At 39.3% G+C, this 24,416-nt stretch overlaps 1 protein-coding gene across 4 annotated transcripts in view; it reads left to right on the plus strand.

Moving 5' to 3' along the window:
* Positions 1-3,450, plus strand: part of CPED1 (cadherin like and PC-esterase domain containing 1) — a 324,686-nt gene extending 321,236 nt beyond the window's left edge. For all 4 annotated transcript variants that reach the window (XM_005205664.5, XM_015470366.3, XM_005205665.4 and 1 more), the window contains one exon: positions 1,415-3,450. In XM_005205664.5, coding sequence (XP_005205721.1) covers positions 1,415-1,654 — 240 coding nt within the window. In that variant the 3' untranslated portion in view covers positions 1,655-3,450. The remainder of the gene's footprint in view (positions 1-1,414) is intronic.
* The last annotated feature ends 20,966 nt before the right edge of the window (positions 3,451-24,416 follow it).

Here is a 24,416-nt window from a genome sequence, read left to right on the forward strand (position 1 = left end):
GTCATACTCATGCCATTTGGGCAACATCTGTGTATAGAGATGCTGTTCAACTTTGTGAGTTAGTTATCCTGCTCTTCAGTTCAGTTCAGTTCAGTTACTCAGTCGTGTCCAGTTCTTTGCGACCCCAGGGACTGCAGCACACCAGGCCTCCCTGTCCATCACCAACTCTTGGAGTTTACCCAAACTCATCTCCATTGAGTCAGTGATGCCATCCAACCATCTCATCCTCTGTTGTCCCCTTCTCCTCCTGCCCTCAATCTTTCCCAGCATTAGGGTCTTTTCAATTGAGTCAGGTCTTCGTATCAGCTGGCCAAAATATTGGAGTTTCAGCTTCAACATCAGTCCTTCCAATGAACACCCGGGACTGATCTCCTTTAGGATGGACTGGTTGGATCACCTTGCAGTCCAGGGGACTCTCAAGAGTCTTCTCCAACACCACAGTTCAAAAGTATCAATTCTTTGGCACTCAGCTTTCTTCATAGTCCAACTCTTACATCTATACATGACTACTGGAAAAACCATAGCCTTAACTAGACAGATGTTTGTGGGCAAAGTAATGTCTCTGCTTTTTAATATGCTATCTATGTTGGTCATAACTTTTGTTCCAAGGAGTAAGCATCTTTTAATTTCATGTCTACAGTCACCATCTGCAGTGATTTTTGAGCCCAGAAAAATAAAGGCAGCCAGTATTTCCCCATCTATTTGCCATGAAGTGATGGGACCGGATGCCATGATTTTAGTTTTCTGAATGTTGAGCTTTAAACCAACTTTTTCACTCTGCTCTTTCACTTTCATCAAGAGGCTTTTTAGTTCTTCTTCACTTTCTGCCATAAGGGTGGTGCTATCTGCATATCTGAGGTTATTGATATTTCTCCCAGCAATCTTGATTCCAGCTTGTGCTTCATCCAGCCCAGCATTTCTCATGATGTACTCTGCATATAAGTTAAATAAGCAGGGTGACAATATACAGCCTTGACGTACTCCTTTTCCTATTTGGAACCAGTCTGTTGTTCCATGTCCAGTTCTCACTATTGCTTCCTGACCTGCATACAGGTTTCTCAAGAGGTAGGTCAGGTGGTCTGGTATTCCCCATCTCTTTCAGAATTTTCCACACTTTACTGTGATCCACACAGTCAAAGGCTTTGGCATAGTCAGTAAAGCAAAAATAGATGTTTTTCTGAAACTCTTGCTTTTTCGATGATCCAGCGGATGTTGGCATTTTGATCTCTGGTTCCTCTGTCTTTCCTAAAACCAGCTTGAACATCTGGAAGTTCACGATTCACGTATTGCTGAAGCCTGGCTTGGAGAATTTTGAGCATTACTTTACTAGTGTGTGAGATGAGTGCAATTGTGTAGTAGTTTGGATTCAAATGTCCTTGATTTTGCCTCACTATTTTTTTTCTTTTATTTGCAGGTGATAAAATCTAAATTATCCAAAGAGGATCACTTTCTTAAAACGAAACAATCAAGAAATCATATTGTGGGAAAATATTTCAGCAATCAAAGCAAATTACAACAAAGACGACAAGACTCTATGACAAATGTTCAATCACCGTTTCATGTCAGAGGTCCAATTAATCAGGTTTGCTCTGAAATCCTTCTCAGCAGGATATGTGCCCCTGAAAGAACTGTGGAAGCCCTGCAGAAGGACTGAACTTGGAATTGGATACAAGCCACTCCCCTGGACAATGGTCTAAGAACCAAATCCTGGTCATCAGTTGTATTTTGGTTCTACCACGCACACTCAGGCGCAAGGGCACACACATATACATTGATGCACATTTAGCTAAAAAAAAGTCATTACACTTTTTTCTACAGCTTTATAAAATCAGGATGTGCACTTGGAAATCAGTTGGTTTCAAGATGAAAGACAGAACTAGAAAAAGGTGACCTGAAATATAATCATAAACTAGATCAACTCTGGGCCGGTATTGCACTGTGATGATAAAGAGAAATATAGACATTTGATAAGTGGGGAAAAAAGATCATGCTCTTGAGTATTGTGTTATCATCTTTTTTGGTACTTTAATATTGAAAAGGGTTTGAGGAATTACATTCCACCTGCCAGTGGGGATTGTGCTGTGCTTGCCCTTACCAGGAGAAAACATGGCATTGATGAGGGTTTAGGCTTTGTGAATCTAATGCTTATGAAAACAGTTTCTTTCCAGATTTTTAAATCCTTTAACTGAAAGAAGAATAACAGGAATGTTTTCCAGGGAATTCTAAGAGATTCTATGAAAGAAATAGGAAGCATAATATTTTACAGTTAAAACACCAATATATTTAACTTTGCACTCTTTCTACTTTTCATAAACATTCCCTCCTAGCCTGTCCGTGAACTTGGATGGGTAACTGAAGTCTGAGTTGATTAAGTATATAATTTTAAAGTGAGAAAAACAAGATATAGTTCCTTATGGGTTACTTTATTATGTTTCATTGATGATATTACTTAAGAAAAAAGCTTTTGTTTGCTATTAGAGCCCTATATAATTTAAGACTGTGATTATATTAATATTTTATGTAAATATTTGAAAAGTATTAAGCATTCTCAACTGCATAGGCATTTATATCCAGAAAGCATTCGTATATGTCCACAAATACTACTATGTTGCTAGTAAACATATTTTGATTTTCCTGAGAGAGTGTATCTAATCCAAATTTAGAATAGACATACAATTAGTTTTTATAAAACTGTGGCATATATATATATATATAACATATCTAATCCTAGTAATTGAAAACTTTCTCTTCTGTATTTTAAAATAGTAAATTTCTTTATTGTACAAAAGCTCTGTTGTGAGATAACATCTCACAGTTACAATGACTCTTAAAGGATTATTTTTCTTTTGGGGAAAAAATACTGAGAGGGCTAATTCAGTGCTTAGCTGAAATTACCAAATGCACAAATACCTCAATTCCAATACTATACCAAAAATAAATCTATTTTGATTGATCAGTTCCTTAGTATGAATATAAACTTCCTTTAAATACTCTATTTTTATATATATTTTTATATGAAAGTAAACATAAATTTATATTTAATGGTCTTAAATTATATCTAAGCACAAATATCACTTGATATAAACAATACATACCTGCGTCTAAAAACAGGTGATAAATTTTTTAAATGAGCGGTACAGAATTAACTTTAAAAATGAAATATTTTATAGTATCTACAGCTATGTGTAAGCATCATTTTTTGGTTTTTAGTGCTTTTTTAATGATATAAAATGTTGCCAATTCATGTAGCTCCTCTATCCTGTTTTAATGTATTACATATTCTGTAACAGATTATAGTCAGTGGATGTGTCTTATAATTTACTGCCAACCTAACTGTAAATACACTTCTGACTGAGGTTAGCTTTGCATTTACCTCTTTACCACTGAAATAGTAGTGGATTTTAGAAACAGTTGTAATAATACAATTAATAAATGTCTTACTAGTAATAATCCATGTTTGGAGAATATGCTTTATTTTCCTTTTTACTGGAGGTATACACCTTATAGGAATTCCCTCGTAGCTCTGTCGGTAGAGAATCCGCCTGCAATGAGGAGACCTGGGTACAATTCATGGGTGGAAGAGATCTCCTGGAGAAGGAAATGGTAACCCACTCCAGTATTCTTGCCTGGATAATCCCATGGACAGAGGAGCCTATGGGGTTGCAAGAGTCAGACACAGCTTAGCGACTAAAGCACCACCACCATACACCAAAAATATCATCCTGTGGACTCAACTACTAAAGTATAGTTTAATAATATGACCATATACTTCCTTCCAACCCTAATACTCTACAAATTTTGATCAGATGAACTCCCTGCTCTACAATGACAAAGCTTTTGAATACAATACAGTGACAAGTTTTGTCTGCAAGGCACCGAAATGCTAAGAATCATTTTAGTTAACTCTTTGAATGAAAAAAAAAAACCCACATTTTACTTCAGTTCAATTCAGTTCAGTTCAGTCGCTCAGTCGTGTCTGACTCTTTGAGACCACATGAATCGCAGCACGCCAGGCCTCCCTGTCCATCACCAACTCCCGGAGTTCACTCAGACTCACGTCCATTGAGTCAGTGATGCCATCCAGCCATCTCATCCTCTGTCGTCCCCTTCTCCTCCTGCCCCCAATCCCTCCCAGCACCAGAGTCTTTTCCAATGAGTCAACTCTTCGCATGAGGTGGCCAAAGTACTGGAGTTTCAGCTTTAGCATCATTCCTTCCAAAGAAATCCCAGGGCTGATCTCCTTCAGAATGGACTGGTTGGATCTCCTTGAAGTCCAAGGGACTCTCAAGAGTCTTCTCCAACACAATAGTTCAAAAGGATCAATTCTTCGGTGCTCAGCCTTCTTCACAGTCCAACTCTCACATCCATACATGACCACAGGAAAAGCCATAGCCTTGACTAAACGGACTTTGTTGGCAAAGTAATGTCTCTGCTTTTCAATAGGCTATCTAGGTTGGTCATAACTTTCCTTCCAAGGAGTGAGCATCTTAATTTCATGGCTGCAGTCACCATCTGCAGTGATTTTGGAGCCCAAAAAAATAAAGTCTGACACTGTTTCCCCATCTATTTGCCATGAAGTGATGGGACCGGATGCCATGATCTTCGTTTTCTGAATGTTGAGCTTTAAGCCAACTTTTTCACTCTCCACTTTCACTTTCATCAAGAGGCTTTTGAGTTCCTCTTCATTTTCTGCCATAAGAGTGGTGTCATCTGCATATCTGAGGTTATTGATATTTCTCCCGGCAATCTTGATTCCAGCTTGTGTTTCTTCCAGTCCAGCGTTTCTCATGATGTACTCTGCATATAAGTTAAATAAGCAGAGTGACAATACACAGCCTTGACGTACTCCTTTTCCTATTTGGAACCAGTCTGTTGTTCCATGTCCAGTTCTCACTGTTTCTTCATTTTACTTACCTTAAGAAAATAGGTGTGTGTTTGTGTGTGCATTTATATTTGTGTGTGTTTGACAAGTTCATAATTTGAATGAGAAAAATAGAGTAGGTATTTTAATATTTTTTTGATGTAAAAGTTAAACCTAAGTGAATTATTTTTGGCAAGAATTGATTGGTATCCAATCTAAAGAAAACATTTATAATATTAGAAGTCAAGAATAACTGCATTAGCATTCCCAAGCATCCTTGTTGATTATGTGTGTGTGTGTGTGTGTGTGTGTGTGTGTGTGTGTGTTTAAAGGCACAGTACACTATTTGCCAGCCATCCAAGTAAGCAAAGAGGATCCCCTAGGGATGTGCAAACAAGAAGGTTCACCACCAGCTTTACATTGGATCATTTAATCCTCTTCAAGTAGGTGCCTCTGTGCTGCAGTCTGCCCTACAGAACTATTCCCACTTAGAAAGCTTTGGATAAAATCACCAATTTTTGAGATGGAAACCATTCTGGTAATGTTTATGGAGAAAAAAATAATGCTGTTCTGCACCTGAACTTTCTTTTTTTTTAGTTTCATCTCACTGAATGATTCCAAAAAGAAATAACAGAAACTGGTCAAAAATTATGTAACTTAGTAAGAGTTATTTCAAAGCCACAATGCTTTGGCATGGTGGGAGAGGGTGAAGGGGAGTGGCTGGTATCTAATACAGCAACAAGTGCAGAACGTAGAGAGATGATCAGGGCGAGGATCTTACTAAATATTATTTTATGAGCTCCTTAGTTTGAGAAAATACTGAAAGACTCAGCAGTATCTAAAGTTTTCTCTGTGTATTTTCATCTTATAAAAAAGACCAAAGTGTCATCGAAATCAGTAACTAGAATTATCATACTTAAAATGAGCAAACAAGATTTTGAGTGAGCTCATATGGGCTGATAACTTCAAAAACACATATCCAAGTACAAAATGGTATTACACTACAGCAGATTCTGCCATTTTGACCAAAGCAAGGAGTAACTGCTCTGCCAATACTGCTGCAGTGTTGTTTTAAAATATGTATTTAAAGCTCAAATGATTTTGACTACTCTTCAAAACTAAGGCATTTTGATAGATCACTTCAACTTACAGAGATGGACCGAAAGCTGTCGGAAACCCCAAAGACCTACTAAAGGCAGCAGGATACTGCCAGCCCCTACAAACTAGATTTTGTATTTGGCACAGCTTCCAGGCCTTCGTACTGTCAAAGAGCCTTTTATCATGTTTTTATTGCTGGAGTAACTGCTATTATCAACTTCCATATTTCTTTCACGGTTCAGTCACTTGGTGTAGGGAGCTGTAGAACTTATTTTTTTTTCTAACTGATTCAGACCATACAGTCCTCTCCTAAAAATCATGCTCCATTTGTTTTCTTTATGTTTATTGATATATAAAGAATTTGTTTTATAGCTCTATTAAATGTTGGACCACTATGCTTTAACACACTCAATACACAATCAAAATACAAATTCTTAAAACTTATGGAGGGTATTTACAATTTGTAAGTCTCTCTGCAGTGTAAATAAAGATAATTACTTAAACCCAGCTAATGGTAGGAGCAAAATGAAAGCAGCCATGATTAGAAAAAACACTATAAAAGGATCATCATATTTAGGTATATCAGGTTTTGAATTTGATTTATGCTGACTGGTATTTTCTCCCAAGTCCATAGCACTCTCTGCAAAGAACTGTTTTCACTTAGTTTTTTTCAAAAGTCCTTTTTCCAACTGTTTGTGTAACATATCTGGGGGAAAACTGCATTTTAGATTAGGTTATGAGGAGACATTTAATATATCTAATCAAGTTATTTTCATAAGAAATGTTTGTGTAGGTTCTTATTATTTTTATTACATGGAAAAGTATTCCTATAAAAATCATTAAAATGTTTAGATTTTTTAAAAAGCAAAGTGATTACAGTTGACCATAGGGACCTCAGGATTCAGAAACAACATGGTGTCATAAGTATTAAATGGATTCAACTGATTTTCAACAGCTTCATAGTGATTTTCCTTCTTTTATGGTTGGCTGGTGAAATACATCAATTTGATGCAGCTCTTAATGCTCGTTTAAGTGATTTAATGGTGATTGTATGTGATTTATTTACATATTTTATTCAATTGTACTTCCATCTTTTTAAATAATAAAATCTGTTCAAAATCTATAGATTAAAATCTTAGTCTATGGCATCAGGGTCAACATTTTTATTTTACTTACAGTCTATAATTTAATTTTTTATTTGGCTTATAATTTGTCTGCTCTTAAAATTAAATTATTAATTCAAATATTAGAAAAAAAATTTAACATGAACATAAAATGGGCATATGTTGTTAACACTAATCTTTATTTCAGTATAAGAGGTTGTTTGGCCTCCTGTAGATTTTCTAACATTAACAGCTGAAGGTTTGAGATTCAAAATTCTTGACGTCCCTTTGCAATCAATGCGTGGAGATGAGAGGATGGTATAAAATGCCAACATTGAAACCAGTATGGCTTATGTTTATGCATTAGATCCATCATCATGAGAGTTGGTCAGAAACGGGGACTACATAGAGAGGAGAGCCTCTTCCCACAATGGCTTCTGGGATGGATAAAAATTATGAACACCCTCTCCAGCTGTCTTTGACAGACCCTGGACATCTCTTCAAACATCTTCTTAATACACAAGTCACTTGGAGGGTTTCATTCCTCAGGAAAAAATAAATAATAATTTTCAAATTTTATTGGACCAAAAATTATAACTTAGACTGACCAAATAGCAACTGAATGTGCCTTTAATGATATCTTCTTATTTACAATCAGAAAAAATAGAAAGTGACCTCTAACCACCAGTATAGTATAACCTCTGGAGAACTTGAAATAGCAATCCATTTTTCAATTCATTTCTTTTTTTTCACCTATGGGATCGTTCACTCTACTGTTTATCCTTAGCTTTGCCTTTGAAATGGAATGTGTGCGGTATTTTATGAATGAATTTAATATGTAATACAAGATACATTTTAAAACTTACACTTTTACTCTCTCCTCCTCACCTTAATTACATGTAACATAAAGCTTATGTTTTAATGGGCATGAGCACACCAGTTTTACAGTATCATAAAAAGAGTTTATGAGCCTTTTGTTAAAAATCAGTGCCCATGTCATTGGCAAGGCATGAAATTATTTGCAGCTACTTCTTCTACTTATAAGATAAATTTGGTCTGAATTAAGAATCACACAGAAGGGATTGAAACAATGCCTTTGTAGCCTAAAATGAGTTTAGTCATCAGATGACACAGATTTGGGTTCACCAGTTTCCACTACATGTGCATACCCCCTGGGGAGAACCTGGTCTCTGTCCATACATGTCTCTAAAGAGTCCCCATTTCAATGTTCACATTAGTTATGCAGAATCAATGGCATGTTTTTAAAAGGGTGTGGATACAACCTTAGCACCATTACTCCTGCCAAGAACAGGAATCGTTTCAATAGGATGGAGTTTCCGGGGCCATGTTATTGGTAAACAACCAGAACGCTCTTGGCCACCTACTCTATCAATAAATGGAAATCTTCCATGAATTATTTATGTATTCTGAGATGAAGTGATACAGACATTGTATCTCAAGTTTCCACTTCCCAGAAGGATGGGCAGTCTCAAGTGAGTAATTGGCCTAAGCGGTGTTTTTCTGTTACCTGGGGTCGTCATGAGCCTTTGAAGTACTGATTTGCTGAAAGTCGATTTCTCTTCCAGTGGAAGCCTCCCTGGGCAGGGTCTTCAGTAAACTGTTATTAATCACAGTGAAAATACATGCCTTCCCTTTACCATTGAGCGCGGACTTGATATCCTGTGTCTGCAGACATGAAAGCACAAACGTGGAGGCCAAAATCAAGCCTTCTCTGGTTTGTGTCTGGGCAGAGCATGTGCGTCAAGTAAGGGATTCAGAAACAGGAATTCTGGATTATTTTAAACAAAAGTTCATACTGGAAAAAAAATACACATATGTGTGCAAATATAGGTGTCTTTGTGTGCATACACCTGCACACAAAATTAAATAGATAGCTGAGAGGTACCAAATATCAAATAAACATTGTATTCATTTCTTTAAAACTTTCCTCTTATTTTTGATTTATACACTGTAGAAAACCTTTAGAATAGTAGGTTCTCCATCTCTGGAGGCCTCAGGCAGGTGCTCGTCCAGACACGTGGGGAATGTGGCTGGAGGCGTCTGCCAAGCAGAGCCCCGAGGGACATGCGAGAGGTGGTTTCTGGCAGATGTCTCGGGAAGTGACAAGTGACCAAACTGCCAGAAATAATCAGCAGGAGAAGATGCTTGCAAAGCTTGGACTCCACTAAGATGATAAAGTGAGTTTGGATAAAGAAAGAGAACTGGGCAGCTCCAAGCTCTGTTGAGAATAAAAACGGATCACTAGGGCTCCCTGAGGGGAATTACTCTTTGTCAGGGATGCCTTGATGTGCCCTATCTCTCACCTCCTCCCTACTCTCCATCTCATGTCTTCCCTAAGCTGCTCTGATCTCGAAGGTCTTTCCCTTGGTTAAAGGTAGACATAGATGGGGAGGGAGCAGATGGCTTAACTGAATCCTGGGTCTTCGCCGATGACTGGCTTGCAATGAAGGAGACAGGAGATGTGAGTTCAAACTCCCTGGGTTGGGAAGATCCCCTGGAGGCAGAAATGGCAACCCACTCCAGTATTCTTGCCTGAAAAATCCCATAGACAGAGGAGCCTGGAGGGCTATAGTCCATAGGGTTGCACAGAGTTTGACAGAACTAAGTAACTGAGCAGGAGCAAGCTGGGGTGAGGTCAGGTTGCATAAGAGGCACTTGGAAGATCACAGTTCTACAGCTCATTAGGTCAAAATGGAACTGTCTCCCTCAAGTGGATTTTTCCCCCTTTTTGTTACTTCCGCAGCCCCTATATTCCAACTCTGTCATTGCACTACCACATTATATAATAACTATCTACTAACCTGAGCTTCTCAAGGCCTGGGATTAACTCTTCCTCATGCACAGAGCGGACATGACTGATGTGACTTAGCAGCAGCAGCATGTTTCTATCAAGTAACTCCTAACACAGAGTCGGAGCTCAGCATATATATCTCTCTCATCCTCCTTTCTCTGGCTACTGCCTCTCAGCTGAGATGTCATCTCCTCTAGAAATCCTCTTCTGATTCCCCAAATACTGGTCAAAGGGGCCTTTCTTTGTGCTTCCCAGAGCTCTTGGCTTCACACCCCACCCCATCTCAACACTTATCTTTCTTTGTTTAATAATTTGTACCCACTGGAATATCAACTCCACAAGGAAGGAACTGAGTTTTTTGCTTGTTTGTTGCGCTTATTTACTATTTCCTTTTAACTGTTTATTGAGATATAGTTTGAATGTGTTCATGTGTGCATACTAAATAATTTCAGTCATGTCTGACTCTGCGACTCATAGTCTCTCTGACTCTATGGACTGTAGCCCCTCAGGCTCCTCTGTCCATGGGATTCTCCAGGCAAGAATACTGGAGTGGGTTGCCATGCCCTCCTCCAGGGGATCTTCAGACCCAGGTATCAAACCCATTACTCTAGAGTCCCCTGCATTGGCAGGTGGGTTCTTTACCACTAGTGCCGCCCAGGAAACCTGAGATACAGCTTACATACCATAAAATGTGTCCATTTCAAGTGTGCAATTCAATGGTTTGTAGTGAATTTACTTATTTGCACCATCACCATAATCTAACCTTAGAACATTTTTTGACCCCCTAAAAAGAAATATAGGGATTACTCTCCACCCTTTTTTCTTCTCCACCCCAGCCTTAGACAACTGCTCATCTGCTTTATGTATCTATAGATCAACCTGCCCTGAGTATATCCTGTACATGGAGTTATACAATATGTGTTCTTTTGCAGCTGGCTTCTTTCATTTAGTATTTTTATCTTTGCATTCTCAGTTTAGAAATAAATTGCCTAGCACAGAAAAGACATTCAGTGAATTTTTCTAACATGAAAAAATAAATGCACTACCCAATTCTACCATTTTTTGGGAGTTAGAAATCGTCCTCAAAATAGAACTCGTCCAAGAGGCTTTGACAAAGCATTATGTTAGAAATAGCATTCAAAGTTGAAAGTATTAGTCAGTCAGTCAAGTCCAACTCTTAGCAACCCCATGGACTGTAGCCCACCAGGCTCCTCTGTTCATGGGATTCTCCAGGCAAGAATACTGGAGTGGGTTGCCATTCCCAACCTAGGGATCGAACCCATGTCTCCTGTGTCTCCTGCATTGCAGGCAGATTCTTTACTGCTGAGCCACCTGGGAAGCCCAGTAAACAGTGTTAGTGCTTTTTAAACCCCTTCTAGTTGTTGGTCTGTTCCCATGGAACCCCTTGGACTAAGGTAAGGCCCAGAAGAGGTAGCTGAGGTAGGTGTGAACCACACATGGAAGCTGTCCCCCTGGGCTCTGGGGGGCACTGTTAGGCACTCGGGGGGGAGCTGCTGATACTTGGGTGCCAGGCCTTAAGGTCTGCAGTCTGTGCAAGACAGAGGTGCCCCTGCCTTCTCTTTGCTGTCCCCTTGCATTGCTCATCTCAGCAGTTGCTTCTCTGCCTTTATCAAAACTGGAAAGGGTCTGACGAAATCATGCCCAGGTTCAATGAAACATGAGGGCCAATACCTCAAACGCTCACAAAGGTACTGAGGTTTTGAGAGAATAAAGTCAGACATTTTTAGCTGGGGAATTTCAGATATCAGCTAACCAGAAATGGGGCTGTTGGAAGAAGCGAGGAGCATCACATAGCTATTTCAAAGATTCTGCCATTCCCAAGAACAGAGGAGACAAGAGACAGACTATAGAGATGGTCCCACCCAAAGTTGTCTACCCAGACCCTAGGGAATGTGGGAAGATGCCCCTTCCGGCGTGCATACCAGTGAGGCACAGCTTCTGATCTGTAGAAAGATTTCTATTAACTTTCTTTTTCTACCGTGCTATTGTCAAATGCAATATTAATGTAGCATCAAAATTTATCGTTTTATGTCATAAATCTTCCTTTAATTTTATATATAATAAGTGCTTACAGATGCAAATCATGTTTGAATGGAAGGACATAATGGTTAAAAGAAGTATTGGCCATATTGTAGTAATTTTGCAAACAGCTGTTTCAAGTTAACATATGTGTATTCCCAGTCTTGTGTATATGAGATACAAGTTAATGTCAACAGTACATTAACAATGCAACTGAATCTAATTATGGAATTGAAAGTGCTACGCGTAGAGGGATAACATTGTCACTGAAAAGCATAGGTAGACATCTGTTTCTGGTGAGTTTCAAATAGGTACTTGCATCTTTTACACTCATCAATTCCATAATTTTTTGCAACAGTGGATTAACTAAAAGATTTGTCTGCATATTTGTTCCTAAAACTGGATGGCAGATATAGTCTTCAGCAATTTAGTTTTGCGAGCGGTATTATATATGCCTTTTAACTATGCATATGGGAGGTGTAAAGAGGGCTGCAGATAATGCTCTTACTTCTGCACAGTTGATCGGAATTTAGAGCAAAAGGAAAGCTTCCTTGCTTTGTTACCAGATGGCTCCCCACTGCGTCCACAATTCCTTATTTTACTAGATTCTTCTGTTGGAAATCCTTTCAGTTAGTGAAATTACTTACATTAACCTTCAGGGTCTCTTAAGATGTTAATATCCTTGGAACACTGGGGCTGTTGGACCCTTCAAGTATGAGTGATTTTACTTACACAGTTTTTCTCCCAGGAACTGGCTAAACTCAATGCACTGAGTAAATAGAGGAATGGGGTATGATTTTGAGGGGAACCTCCTGGCAAAGAAGATTCCTCAAAGAAAAAAAAGGTGCCTGAGAAGCAAGGGGCATTGGCTGCCAATGTGCCCAAGTGTCATGCCAAGTTCACTTCTAAAAGCTGAAACAATTCATGTATCCTTGAGCAGCAAACTTGGAATATAGTACCTTTGTGGAACTGTTAAAGGAATTCAAATTTTTCACCTGGAGGGGTGAAGATTTCAGAGATGGCCTGATTGGACTATTCCCATTACCTACCTTTGTTTCCCATGTTATCAATTTAGCTTAGTTAGAAGACCCACATTTTTTCCCCTTCTAGCTCTTCATTTGCAGGTTTCCATTGCCCAAAGCAAACTAAAAATTACTTAGTCAAGAGTATTATGACAGCGGTCCTCTCAGCCATCTAGAGCTTCCAAACAAACCCCTCCAGATCATTCACATGATAAAGCAATGAAAGATTGTGCTTTTGTTTGCACTGCATTTTTAAGCAGGAGGCCCTGAGCATCTAAAGGCAGGCCATTTTTAGACGGTTGCCAAAGATGTAAAGCATTGTTAAATGGAGACGATCACTCATCGGCTTAACTGTTGATGGAAATAAAAAGCTTATGTTCCTCCTTTATTGCTTAGAGGATTTGGATATCAGTGCAATGGGGCTATGATGCCAACTATCTCAAAGACTGCCAGGACCAATTTGTCTCATCTGGTAAGCTGTGTCCTAAGTGTTTTATCCATGCTCGTGGCTCTGTGCAGGTGCATTTTTCAGAGAGAAAATGAATTACTTAGTCAAGTGTACAATGACAGTAGTCCTCTCCCCCAGAGTTTCTACACAAACTCCTCCAGATCACTTATATGAGAACACATGTTCATTCAGCTTCTAAGACGGGAATAGTCACTGGTGAATAAGGCAGATTAAAGAACACAGTGCTGAAGTTCCCTGTTGTAAAGGACTTTAAAGGAGTTTTAAAATTTGACTAAATATGCGCATTGTATCTGGTCTCCAAAAAGGTAAGGTATTCTAGTGGCCTGAGGGTAAACTACAAAAAACTTCTATTCTTCTGTCTCTTGGCTGCAAATACAAAGCATAGCTGTTAGCCTAAAAAGAGTATGCTTGACTTTGCAGTGTTTATTTCTACGTTGTACCGAAAGATGACCACTGGCCAACTTTTTCTTGGGGGAACAGGATTCAAACACTTAAACCACCAATTCTTGTAGTTCCAGAAAGATCAGGGTTGTTTTGTTTTGTTTTTTTGGCTAGCACACCATTTGGCAAGGCAAGCCAGTTTTGGTCATCAGGTTATAAGAAGGAAAAAAAACTAAAAAGAGGGAGCAAGAGAATATGAGAATAAAGGAAAAGAAGGAATGGGAGCAAGATGGATTAAGGGGAGAAAGAAAGAGGGGGTTTAGAAAGCCTAAGTGGTAGCGGATGTCATTTGGTGTCACGATTATCAATCAGCCAAAATGGTCTAAAAGTTAACCACAAATTCAGCAAGTGGAACTTAGAGGCTGTGCCACAAACAGGCAACAATGGGTCATCGTCTCCAATTGGAAGCTGACATTTTCAATTATCCAGATGTGTGTTTGGTTTTATAGCCATTAGGCAACTGCATTGCTAACAAAATACAGAGATGCTGTTAATCAGAGAGAGGCTAATTGTAGTCAAAAAAGAAAAATGTCGTATTTTTTACTTTTGAAAAGGACTAATCCTTTTCTTAGCTTAGTCTTCAGAATCATGAGAATTTTCTTGTTTTGAGAATAAACCTAACCATGGTAACTCCTTTGCTAACTGTACTTCTTACATTTCCTGATAATAAAAGTTGTCCTTTATTTTGATTCAAGTGTTTCCAGTGTGGAAGCTTAACCCTTTAAGTTACCAAGATATTTCAGTGAGGTCTATATTAGATTTTCTGTACAAGGCTAGTCATATTGAAACAAACAAACCCACACAATATTTAGACAATGAACCTCTCAAGTCCTCCCCTCTGCTAGACTGAAAAACATTAGCCAATATCATCAAAACAAGAGACTAGGATAGTCTTTTGGGGGGAACCTGACTAGTCTAAGAGATAAGACAAATATACTGGTATTAAAGATTTGCTACTAAAATGATCGAGATCACCCTAACATGAAATCCAAAATCAGTAAGTCCTACCCATATGCTCAGAGCTAACTGACTAAATACGCCCCTCGTAATCCTGAGCCAAAAACAAGGGTCCCCAGACATCTGAGTCAAGCTTCTATAATGACAGATAGAGACAAAACAAACTGAAGAAAGCAATAAGCAGGGGTAAGAAAATTGCAAATAATATCATTAATATACTATGTTAGACAGAATAATGGCCCCCCAAATATGTCCACATCTGTATTGGTTTTTCAGAGTTTTCATAACAAAATACCACAGAGTGCCTTAAAAACAGCAGAATTTTATTCACTCACAGTTTTGCAGACCAGAAATCTGAAAAAATGATGTCAGTAGGGCTCGAGTCCCAGTGCAAGCTCTAGAGGAGAATACTTCCTTGGCTCCAGCTTCTTTTTTTTTTTTTTTTTAGTATTTATTTACTTATTTTTGGCTGCATCGAGTCTTAGCTGTGGCACATGAGATCTGCTTCTTTCTCATAGTGGTGCCCAGGCTTAGTGGCCCTGAAGCACACGGGATCTTAGTTTCCCAATCAGGGACTGAACCCGTGTGCCCTGCATTGGAACTTGGATTCTTAACCACTGAACCACCAGGGAAGTCCCCCTCCTCCAGCTTCTGGTGGCTCCAAATATTCCCTGTAGCACTGCTCCAAGGTCCTCCTCAGTCTTCACACGGCCTCCTCCCTTTCCTCTTTGTCTTCTCCTCTGCCATCTTTCATAAGGGTTCTTGTCATTGGGTTTGGGGCCCATCCAGATTACCCATGACAATATCATTTAAGATTCTGAATTTAATTATGTCTACAAAGAAATATAATTCAGAAAAATCCAAATAAGATCATATTCACAGGTCCTGGGTATGAGGCAGTGGAGGTATTTTTTGGAGGGGACACCACTCAACCCACTACCATGTTCTGAGTCTTAGGATGTATTTATGTGTTACCTTACATGGCAAAAGAGATTTTGCAGGTGTAATTAAGGTCAGAATCTTGAAAGGGAGAGATATTCCTAGGTTTTCCACATGATCTCAATATAATTAGCACAGTCCTTATGGGAGGGAGACAGGAGGGTCACAGCCAGTGAAGGAGGTCAGAGGTTACAGAACCAGAGGTCAGAGTGGCTTGAAGCAGCCAAGGAATGCAGGCAGCCTCTAGAAGCTAGAAATGGCAAGGAAAGAGATTTTCCCCTTGAGCCTTCAGAAGGAGTGCCGCCCTGCTGACCCACAGATCAACCCTATAGACATCTGACCTCCAGTACTGTAACATAACGTGTGCTCAGCCGCTTCAGTTGTGTCCAACTCTTTGTGACCCCATGGACTGTAGCCTGCAAGGCTCCTCTGTCCATGGAATTTTCCCAGTAAAGAATACTGGTGTGGGTTGCCATTTCCTCCTCCAGGGGATCTTCTTGATCCAGGGATGGAACTTGCATCTCCTGCACTGGCAAGCAGATTCTTTACCACTGAGCCACCAGGAAAGCCCCTGTAACACAAATAAATATATGTTTTTTTAAGCCACTAAAATTGTGAGAATTTCTACAGCAGTAATAAGAAACTAATACCTATACTAAAAATGGCAAGAAGATATCACACCCTTAAAATCACCACAGAGTATTAATTAATTTTGAAATGAAATATGCACAGAATGTAAAGAAGATCTCTTGGAAATCACACACACGTGCACATATTCACATATCCACACGTATACTAGCAAAAATGAAAAGTTCAATAGAAGCAAAAAATGATATAACTGAGAAATTTTCGTAGAAATTAGAGGGAAAAAAAGATATGACATTAGAACACAGTAGTTACAAAACTTATAGAACCAGAAAGTTGATCCAACCCTCACAAAATAAAAGTTCTAAAAAAGGAGAAAGGACACAGAGGAGAGAAAATCATCAATGAAACAATTTAAAAATGTTTTTCCTATAAAGGCATAATTTTCACATTGAGATGGTCTACTGAGAGTCTAGAGTAGGTGAAAAGACACCCTCATCTAGCCACATATCATGAAATTTCCAAATATCATAGAGAAAGAGATTTTAAAAGATATCAAAGGAAAAAAATTAATTCATATACAAAAGGATCTGGAATTATAGTACATTCTGATATTTTGATAGTAAAAATGGGAACTAGAAAACAATGGAGAAGTGTGTTCAAAATTCTGAAAGGAAATTATCCCTAACCTAGAATGTAATACTAGTCAAACTGCTAGAATAGGAAACAGCTATTCTAAGACAGGCAAGTTCTCATAAAGCTTAGCTTAACTCCCATTCACTCTTTCTTGGGAAACTACAAGAGTATGTGCTCCCCTAGAACAGAGAACTAAACCAATAATGGGAAATAGATAAAATTCAGAAACTGAGGTTTCTACAAAGAGACACAAGAAAAATGTGATCTCTGGGATGATGGTGAAGCAGATCACAGATGCGGAGGCAACCATTCCAGGTGGGGACGGGTCACAGGATATGGGGATGCACTGTCAAAAAGATAAAACTGATGAAACTTCTGATTCATCTGGGCTGCTCTGGTGGCTCAGTGGTAAAGAATCTGCCCCCAGTGCAGAAGCCGCAGGCAATTCAGGTTCGATCCCTGGGTCAAGAAGATGCCCTGGAGGAGGGCATGGCAACTCTCTCCTGTATTCTTGCCTGGAGAACCCATGGAAAGAGGAGGCTGATGGGCCACATTCCATAGGGTTCCAAAGAGTCAGACATGATGAAGGGACTTAGCAAGCACACACATGCACTGACTCATTTGAGGAAATTTAGAAAATCGGGAGGCTTGGGGTTAGATTTGTGATAAGCACATAGAAGCCAGGAAAATAAGGGGTTTTCCTCGGTGATCGAGGGTTAAGACTAGGGGCTTTCACTATAGGGGATGAGAGTTAGATCCCTCGTCAAGGGACTAAGATCCCACAAGAGCAAGACATGGCCAAAAAACAAATTAAAAAACCAAAAGCAAAACAGGAAAATAGGGAGAAAAGGCAAGTAAGGAAAAGGAAGGAAATAATCATGGTATGCTACATAGCTTAGCATCAATAACATTATGTGTCACAATAATATAAAAACTGACTGCTGATCTAACCACAATTTTTTGACATCTGTATTGGGAATATAAAGGCTACAAAAATACATATGAGGGAGTAGGGCTGGGGAAACAGAGCAAAACCGCAGCTTCCACAGTGGAAAGTTACAGACAATGCCTAAAATTTTCAAAATTAAGAAGTAACAGTACAAGGATGATACTTAACGAGTTAGAGCAAAATACCAAAAGAATTCAGCTAAAAGAGCTGAAAGTTATTATTCTTATGGAATGATATATAGCAAATGGGGAAGTAGGACACTGCTGGGTTTTTTTTTTTGTTTGTTATAGGACTTAGATAATTGTTTAATTATGTCATATATATAATTTTTAAAAACCTGTAGTATTGTGAGAATTTTAGTAGAAGGATGATTTTATTTAAGTTGTCTTGCAAAGTTCCCTTGATTTTCTGTTGTACTATTTTGATTAGATTACAGAATGGTAGATATAGTTTAAATATGAGGGGGAAAAGCACAGAAATATTATAAGAAAGAAAGAGTCCAAGAGGCTACTGAATAGAACTCAGTCAGAAAGGTAAACAATGCTGTGTGACCTTAATCTTTCTAAGTGGTTCTTCTGTTTTCTCTAGCTGTGAAATATATTTATGACTTTCAACTCCTTTCTTTTGCTTTGGAATGCCAAGTCAAGACACACCCTAAAGCAAACAATTTTAACAAAAATAACCCTGTGTTATGTGTTATCAAATGACTTAAATTATCCTGAAAAAATATAGCTTATTTCTTTATATGCAATCATAAGCAGCTCTAATGTGTTTTGTCTGGTCTAAAATTGTATGCAACTTATCAACAAACAATTGTGCATATGAAATTAATCAAAATATTTCTTCAGCATTTTAATGAACATCCATCTACATCCATATGACCATATAGTTTTCAAATTTATCCTCTTACGTTAAGCCTTCTGTTAATGACCTATTTCGTGACTTCTCCTCGTCTACCTTTCTAACTTTGTATTGATTACTCTAGACCACCCAACATGTTTCTAGGCCACTTCCCTGAGACGATGACAACCTGTGAGGGACCATGAATTAATTTTACAGTTACCAAAGGAAACCCCAAGCCAAAAAATAAACCAAATAATGTGCTCTGAGGTTAAATAAGTGGAAGAGGATGGCCTTATTCAGGGACACTATGCTTTCTGGTGAATTCATCCATCTGTTCCTCTGGGTTCGTCGGTACAATCAAGACTGTCTTCCAAGGGCTAGTGCTGCACTAAGCATTGTTGTGCCCGTGACTCCCAGCTCCCTACACCGGTGCTAATCATCACTGCGTAGCTTGCCTTTTCTCAGAATACAGTCCATAGCCCTTATGTCGTAGTTCTCCTGCCCATAGCTCCCATGGGGGTTCTTCAGCTGCCTGCCCATCTATCTTGAGGGCTTGCAATGCTACATTTTACAGGAGGCAGCAGCCTGATTATCCGCTGATTATCAGTAGATAGAGAGCTGATTATCTTGCTCTCTCTGCCCCAGGAAGTGAAAGCATCCTTTAAGTATCTGTACTCTCATTTCTTTCTTCCATGATGAGGAAATCTGTAACTTATTTCCTATCTCATGGTTACTCTTCCCCTGCAGAGAAAGAGTGGCCAGTCAGTTGGTCCCTGATAGCACTGGGGTACCTCCAAAGCAAGATGGCCCCATGTGCTGTCTTCATAGGCCTGGTGGACATGCTTCGGGAGAGTGAGCTGACCTCTCCACTTCCCGTGGCCTCCTGCCAGCCTCCTCTCTCAGGCCCAGTTTCTCAGCGTGAGACTGGGTGGATCTATTGGCTCTGTCTTGCTATCTTCAATTCAGGGGGAAGGAATAGAAAACTTCGCTTTGCATAATCAAAGCTCGACTAATAAACCTGATACTTTGCCCAAACTGGTTCAGTTCTCTGTGTGCATGCTTTATTCATCAGAACCCCTGGGGCAGGGAGAGGAAGGAAGTAGCAAAGGGGAAGATTCCAGAGCTGAACCCCACCCTGGACTGCCAACAATCACTCTAAGATTAAGATACGCTGAAGGCCAAATCAGTTCCTGAAGGAAAACTCTGCTCTGCCGAAGCCTGCCATAACTCAGTTAACCTATAAGGCAAATATTAGCTCTCTCCCCAAAACAGCATTAAAAAGTGGCTCCACTGTGTTTGGTGCTGGTTTCATGAGTGTGCCCTGGGGATTGCCGACAATACGCTGGTGCTAAAGTAGCAACTGGAATCCTTTACCCAGTCGGCTGGACTCAGGCTCTGTTCTGGCATGTGGCCCAGCATATCAATATTGTGGTTTTCAGCACATTTTGGAAGCTGCTTCCCTAAGCCATGTGACAACCCCAGAAGTTGGTCTGGCACCAGAAGACTTCATCAGATTGCGAACTTGAGAGCCCTCGAACCGGCTGTTTTTGTATTGATGCCTCTTCCCGTAATCACTAACAGAAGGTGAGACGGCTGCAGTTGGAACACACCTCGCACCTTCTCCGCCATCCGTGTTTATGTCTCTGAACGCTTGTAAATCTCCTGGGCTCTGAGCACTTGCCTACTGGAATAAAAGCTGTCTCTGGAGACAGCTCCAGTAAAAGTCGGAGTTATTAGCAGAGCTCAACAGACATACCTGGAAAGAGCATATGGCAGGGCTACAGATTTGTCAGAAAGATTTAAGAGTATCCGTTTATTTACTGATTTTAACACTAGCAGAAACCAAAGCTGTGAATACTCTAGACCTAGCAATCTGGTGGTCCCCTTGGAAACTGTGCAAACCACGTGGCCTGCGTTAATGCAACGTCCTAGGTACAAGTCATGGTGAATCTCCAATCGAAAAGTGGCAAATTAGTAGACAATGTCAAAGCTGACAGTTTTCGACTTTATGCTTCACTTATTCCAGCATTAAAAAAGATGCTTTATCTATTAAAACAACCACCACACAACCAATATCGAGTATCTACTACACATTTGCCTGGTTGTAGGTATTGAGAGGGCTGCAAAACAATTCCTTGTATTCTTTGATTTGAAGAGGTTTATAATCTATTGGTGACTTACAATAAAGGCACGTTAAACCCTCAGAAAGCAGAAGTAAATTAAACGATACATTTTCTAGTAGCTACCTCGGGTGAAGTAGAAGACAGAGAGGCTTTAATATGGTGAACTGTGGAAGGCTTCCTGAAGAAATGTGACATAAAGAATGGGTAGGTGGGCTTGGGGAAGTAAAAAGGAAAGGGAAAAAATTCTAGGCATGGAGAGGGAGTGTTTCTCAAGAAGTGGAAATAGAAACGTGCAGACTCTGCTTGTGGAAAAGGGAAGAAACAAGCTGGGCTGCCTAGAGGGAATAAGCATGAGGAAATACAGTGACTTTAATAAAAAATGACAGCTAAAGACAAATCCTGAGTGAAGGATTTTTAGAAGTCTAACCAAAGGGTTTAAAATTTAGGTAGGAGTAAATAAGAAGTCATAAAGGTTTCAGTCGGAAAGTGAACAAATAAAAGCTAAATTTAAATGTGATTCACCACTGGGTGAAGAAGAGTAAACACAGAATGATAATTGTCAATTGACCAGACTTAACAAACCCACTTCCACACGCTGCCCACCATAATGAAGACGGTACCTAATGGTTAAACGTAGGAACAGCCTCCAACATACAGTTTCAGCATTAATTGATTTTTGGCTGGCGTTTTGTTGACAGCAGGATATTTATTACATCACAACAATTAAATTATGCAGACCAACAGTTGGAATAAGACAGACACCGTCAATTCTTTCTAAAACTACTTTTCCCTTGAAGTTTTTTCCCTTAAAGTGTGAGATGGCTCTATTTTAGTAAAAAAGAAAGGAAAAAAGAGAGAAAATTTGTTTTTTCCATTATAGCCAGCCCAGTGATCTCTCCATAAACAGTACTCCTTAAAAAAAAAATCAAAGTCCAGATTTTCTGAAGTAGTTTTCATGATAACTTATTAAAGTCAATAACAATTCATTAATTGAGTTGCTTTGTTTTGCAGAATTCAGAAAAAAAAAAATGAAAAGGGGTGTGGAGAGATTTAACGTTCTCCACGGATTTCAGTTTTGACAAATAGTGACCAGTCCTGTTTGTCAAGGATCGTATTTTACTTTTATTCCCTCGCTCCAAAAGATTGCATAACCAGTACAAAATATCACTAGAGATAAGCCACTTTCTAATAAACACTTAATGAGGTTTCTTCAATCTTAATTTCTAGGACAAATAAACAAAAAAAACTTTTTTTTTTTTTACTTTCAGAGTTGTGAACATTTTAAAAGCAAGACAAGAGAGCATCCTTCTCCACCCCCAGCCCCTTCTCCTGGTTTCATTACTCGTGTCGCCTCTGCTGCTCCAAGTCGGGCTTTTCAGGCCACCAAAGGGCAGCAGGACATCCAGAATGCCATTCCCCGCCCCCTCCTGAGAGCCAGTGGTCACAAGCCTACGCTCCGTTCCACACTGGTAGCATCCAGGTGGAATTTAAAATAGAATGGATGAGGACCCAGTTATGTAAAAAGTCACCTCTGCTCTTCTGTTCCATCATGGGAGTTAAGACCAGCTGGGGTGCTTCTGGTATCAGTTTCCAGTACATAAGTCTCTGTGATCTGCAGCAGAAATACTTACAACAAGGCCCTTAGAAGTCTCGTTCTCTGATGGACTGCCAAAGGCAGAGTCCAAGGCATATCTGTTCAGGCAGACTTTTTGCTGAGTTTCTCAGGGACTGGGAAAAACAACCAGAAGGCACAGTCTCCGCTGGGTTCAACAACTAATAATCTACAATTTTCCTGGGTGGGAGGTGGGATTTATTGCTGTGCAGCTACTTCTCTTGGTTCAGTTGGCCCGACTGGTGAGATTCAGTTTCTTAGAAAAGTTTCTTTGAGTGAAATGAGTATTTCCTTTGACTCTCCCTCCTACATCCTCTTTTCTAGAATGTAGCTAAAAACACCTTACCCCTGCTACAAAAACAAATCAAGTACTTCCTTGTGGGATCAAGAAGCTACAGATGCTTCAGTAACCTGTGCAAACTTGGAATTACACTGTGCTTTGCTTAATAGCATTAATCAAATTTTGGGTAGCTGGGCTCAGATCATGAGATGATATAATTGCAGCTCCCATTTTATGAACAATTAATGGCATTATCTTTATATCATTTTTAGAAAGCTTGCAAAAGACAATAAGTACCACATTATACACCGTTGACCAGTTAATATTTCATGCTCTCTCCCAATTACAAACCAAAAATGGTAGATAGGAAATGAGACTCCTTCTTGCTGCTAAAGAAATAAGCAATTTGAAACATGTAGTTGTGGATATGTTTGGATTTGACTCGTCATTAACTTTATGCTTTAGCTTTAATTTAAAGCTAAAGAGAGCATAATCCCCACTAGTGATAGTAGAGATGAACCACTTCTAATTAATAAGAGGTACAAATTAGATTCTGAAGAAGCCCTTCACCTTCATATTTCAAGATAAAGAAGATACCTGTAACTTTTTACATCTTCTATAGTTTCATGTGACCTGATCAGATTACAATAAATGTATTAGTATAAATTATAAATATAAAAATAGTGACAATTTATATAATTTTAAATGTAACATAAATTATACATTTATATAATACGTAATACTTCTGTCAATAATTAGTTTAAATTGAAATCCACAAGGAAAAGTGGAACTGAAGGTAAAAAATGGAAGCCAAAACACTCTAGCCTGTGCCATCCTAAGACCAGGGGCCCCTCTCTGTTTGCCAAACCCAATAGCTAAGGTTCCTCCTCCTGGGAGTGCAAATTCATTAGCAAAGGCAGTCCCTCGCACCCTACCACACACAGGCATACACAATTACACAGAACCACACACACAACCTCCCTCTCTCCAGCCCCGTGGGAACTCCAATTAGAGTTTTAGAACCAAAAGAGCTTTTCATCATTTTACAAGTGAGAAAACTGAGACTCAAAGTTGAAATTGACTGCAAGATTAAAGCCTGCTGACTGGAAGCCCCGTCACCCAACTCAGCCCAGTGTTCTTTCCACTCTTTCTCCCAGTGCACACAATCCAAACAGCAAAGAGTGGGAAACAGAAGGGTATCCACGCAGACCACCATTCGCCTCTGAGAGACTGGACTTCAGGGAGACCTCCTCAGGAGACCCACGTATCCATTGTGGGTTGTTTTTTTTTTTTAATCTTCAGAGAACAGAACAACTCTTTTGACTGAGATATCTGTGAACTATGGTATAAAGATCACGAAAGAGGAATTTGGACCTTGAGACCCAATACCTGCGATTTGGTCCAAAAAAAAAAAAAAGAGAGAGAGATGGAAAGCAAGCAATCAGTACTTTTTAGTCAGGTTCTGCGGCAGTACGGTGTGGTAGAAAGCACAAGACTTTCAAAATAAGATCTATTTTTGACCCTACTATTTTCTAACTGAGTGGTCTTCAGCAAGTTTCTTAATCTCTCTAAATTCATTTCTTTATCTATAAAATGAGTACCAATTTGAGGAGTTTGAATCTTTGTGTGAAGTGAGAAGAGAAAGA

The sequence above is a fragment of the Bos taurus genome, chromosome 4 (assembly GCF_002263795.3).
Source record: "Bos taurus isolate L1 Dominette 01449 registration number 42190680 breed Hereford chromosome 4, ARS-UCD2.0, whole genome shotgun sequence".
Classification (NCBI taxonomy): domain Eukaryota; kingdom Metazoa; phylum Chordata; class Mammalia; order Artiodactyla; family Bovidae; genus Bos; species Bos taurus.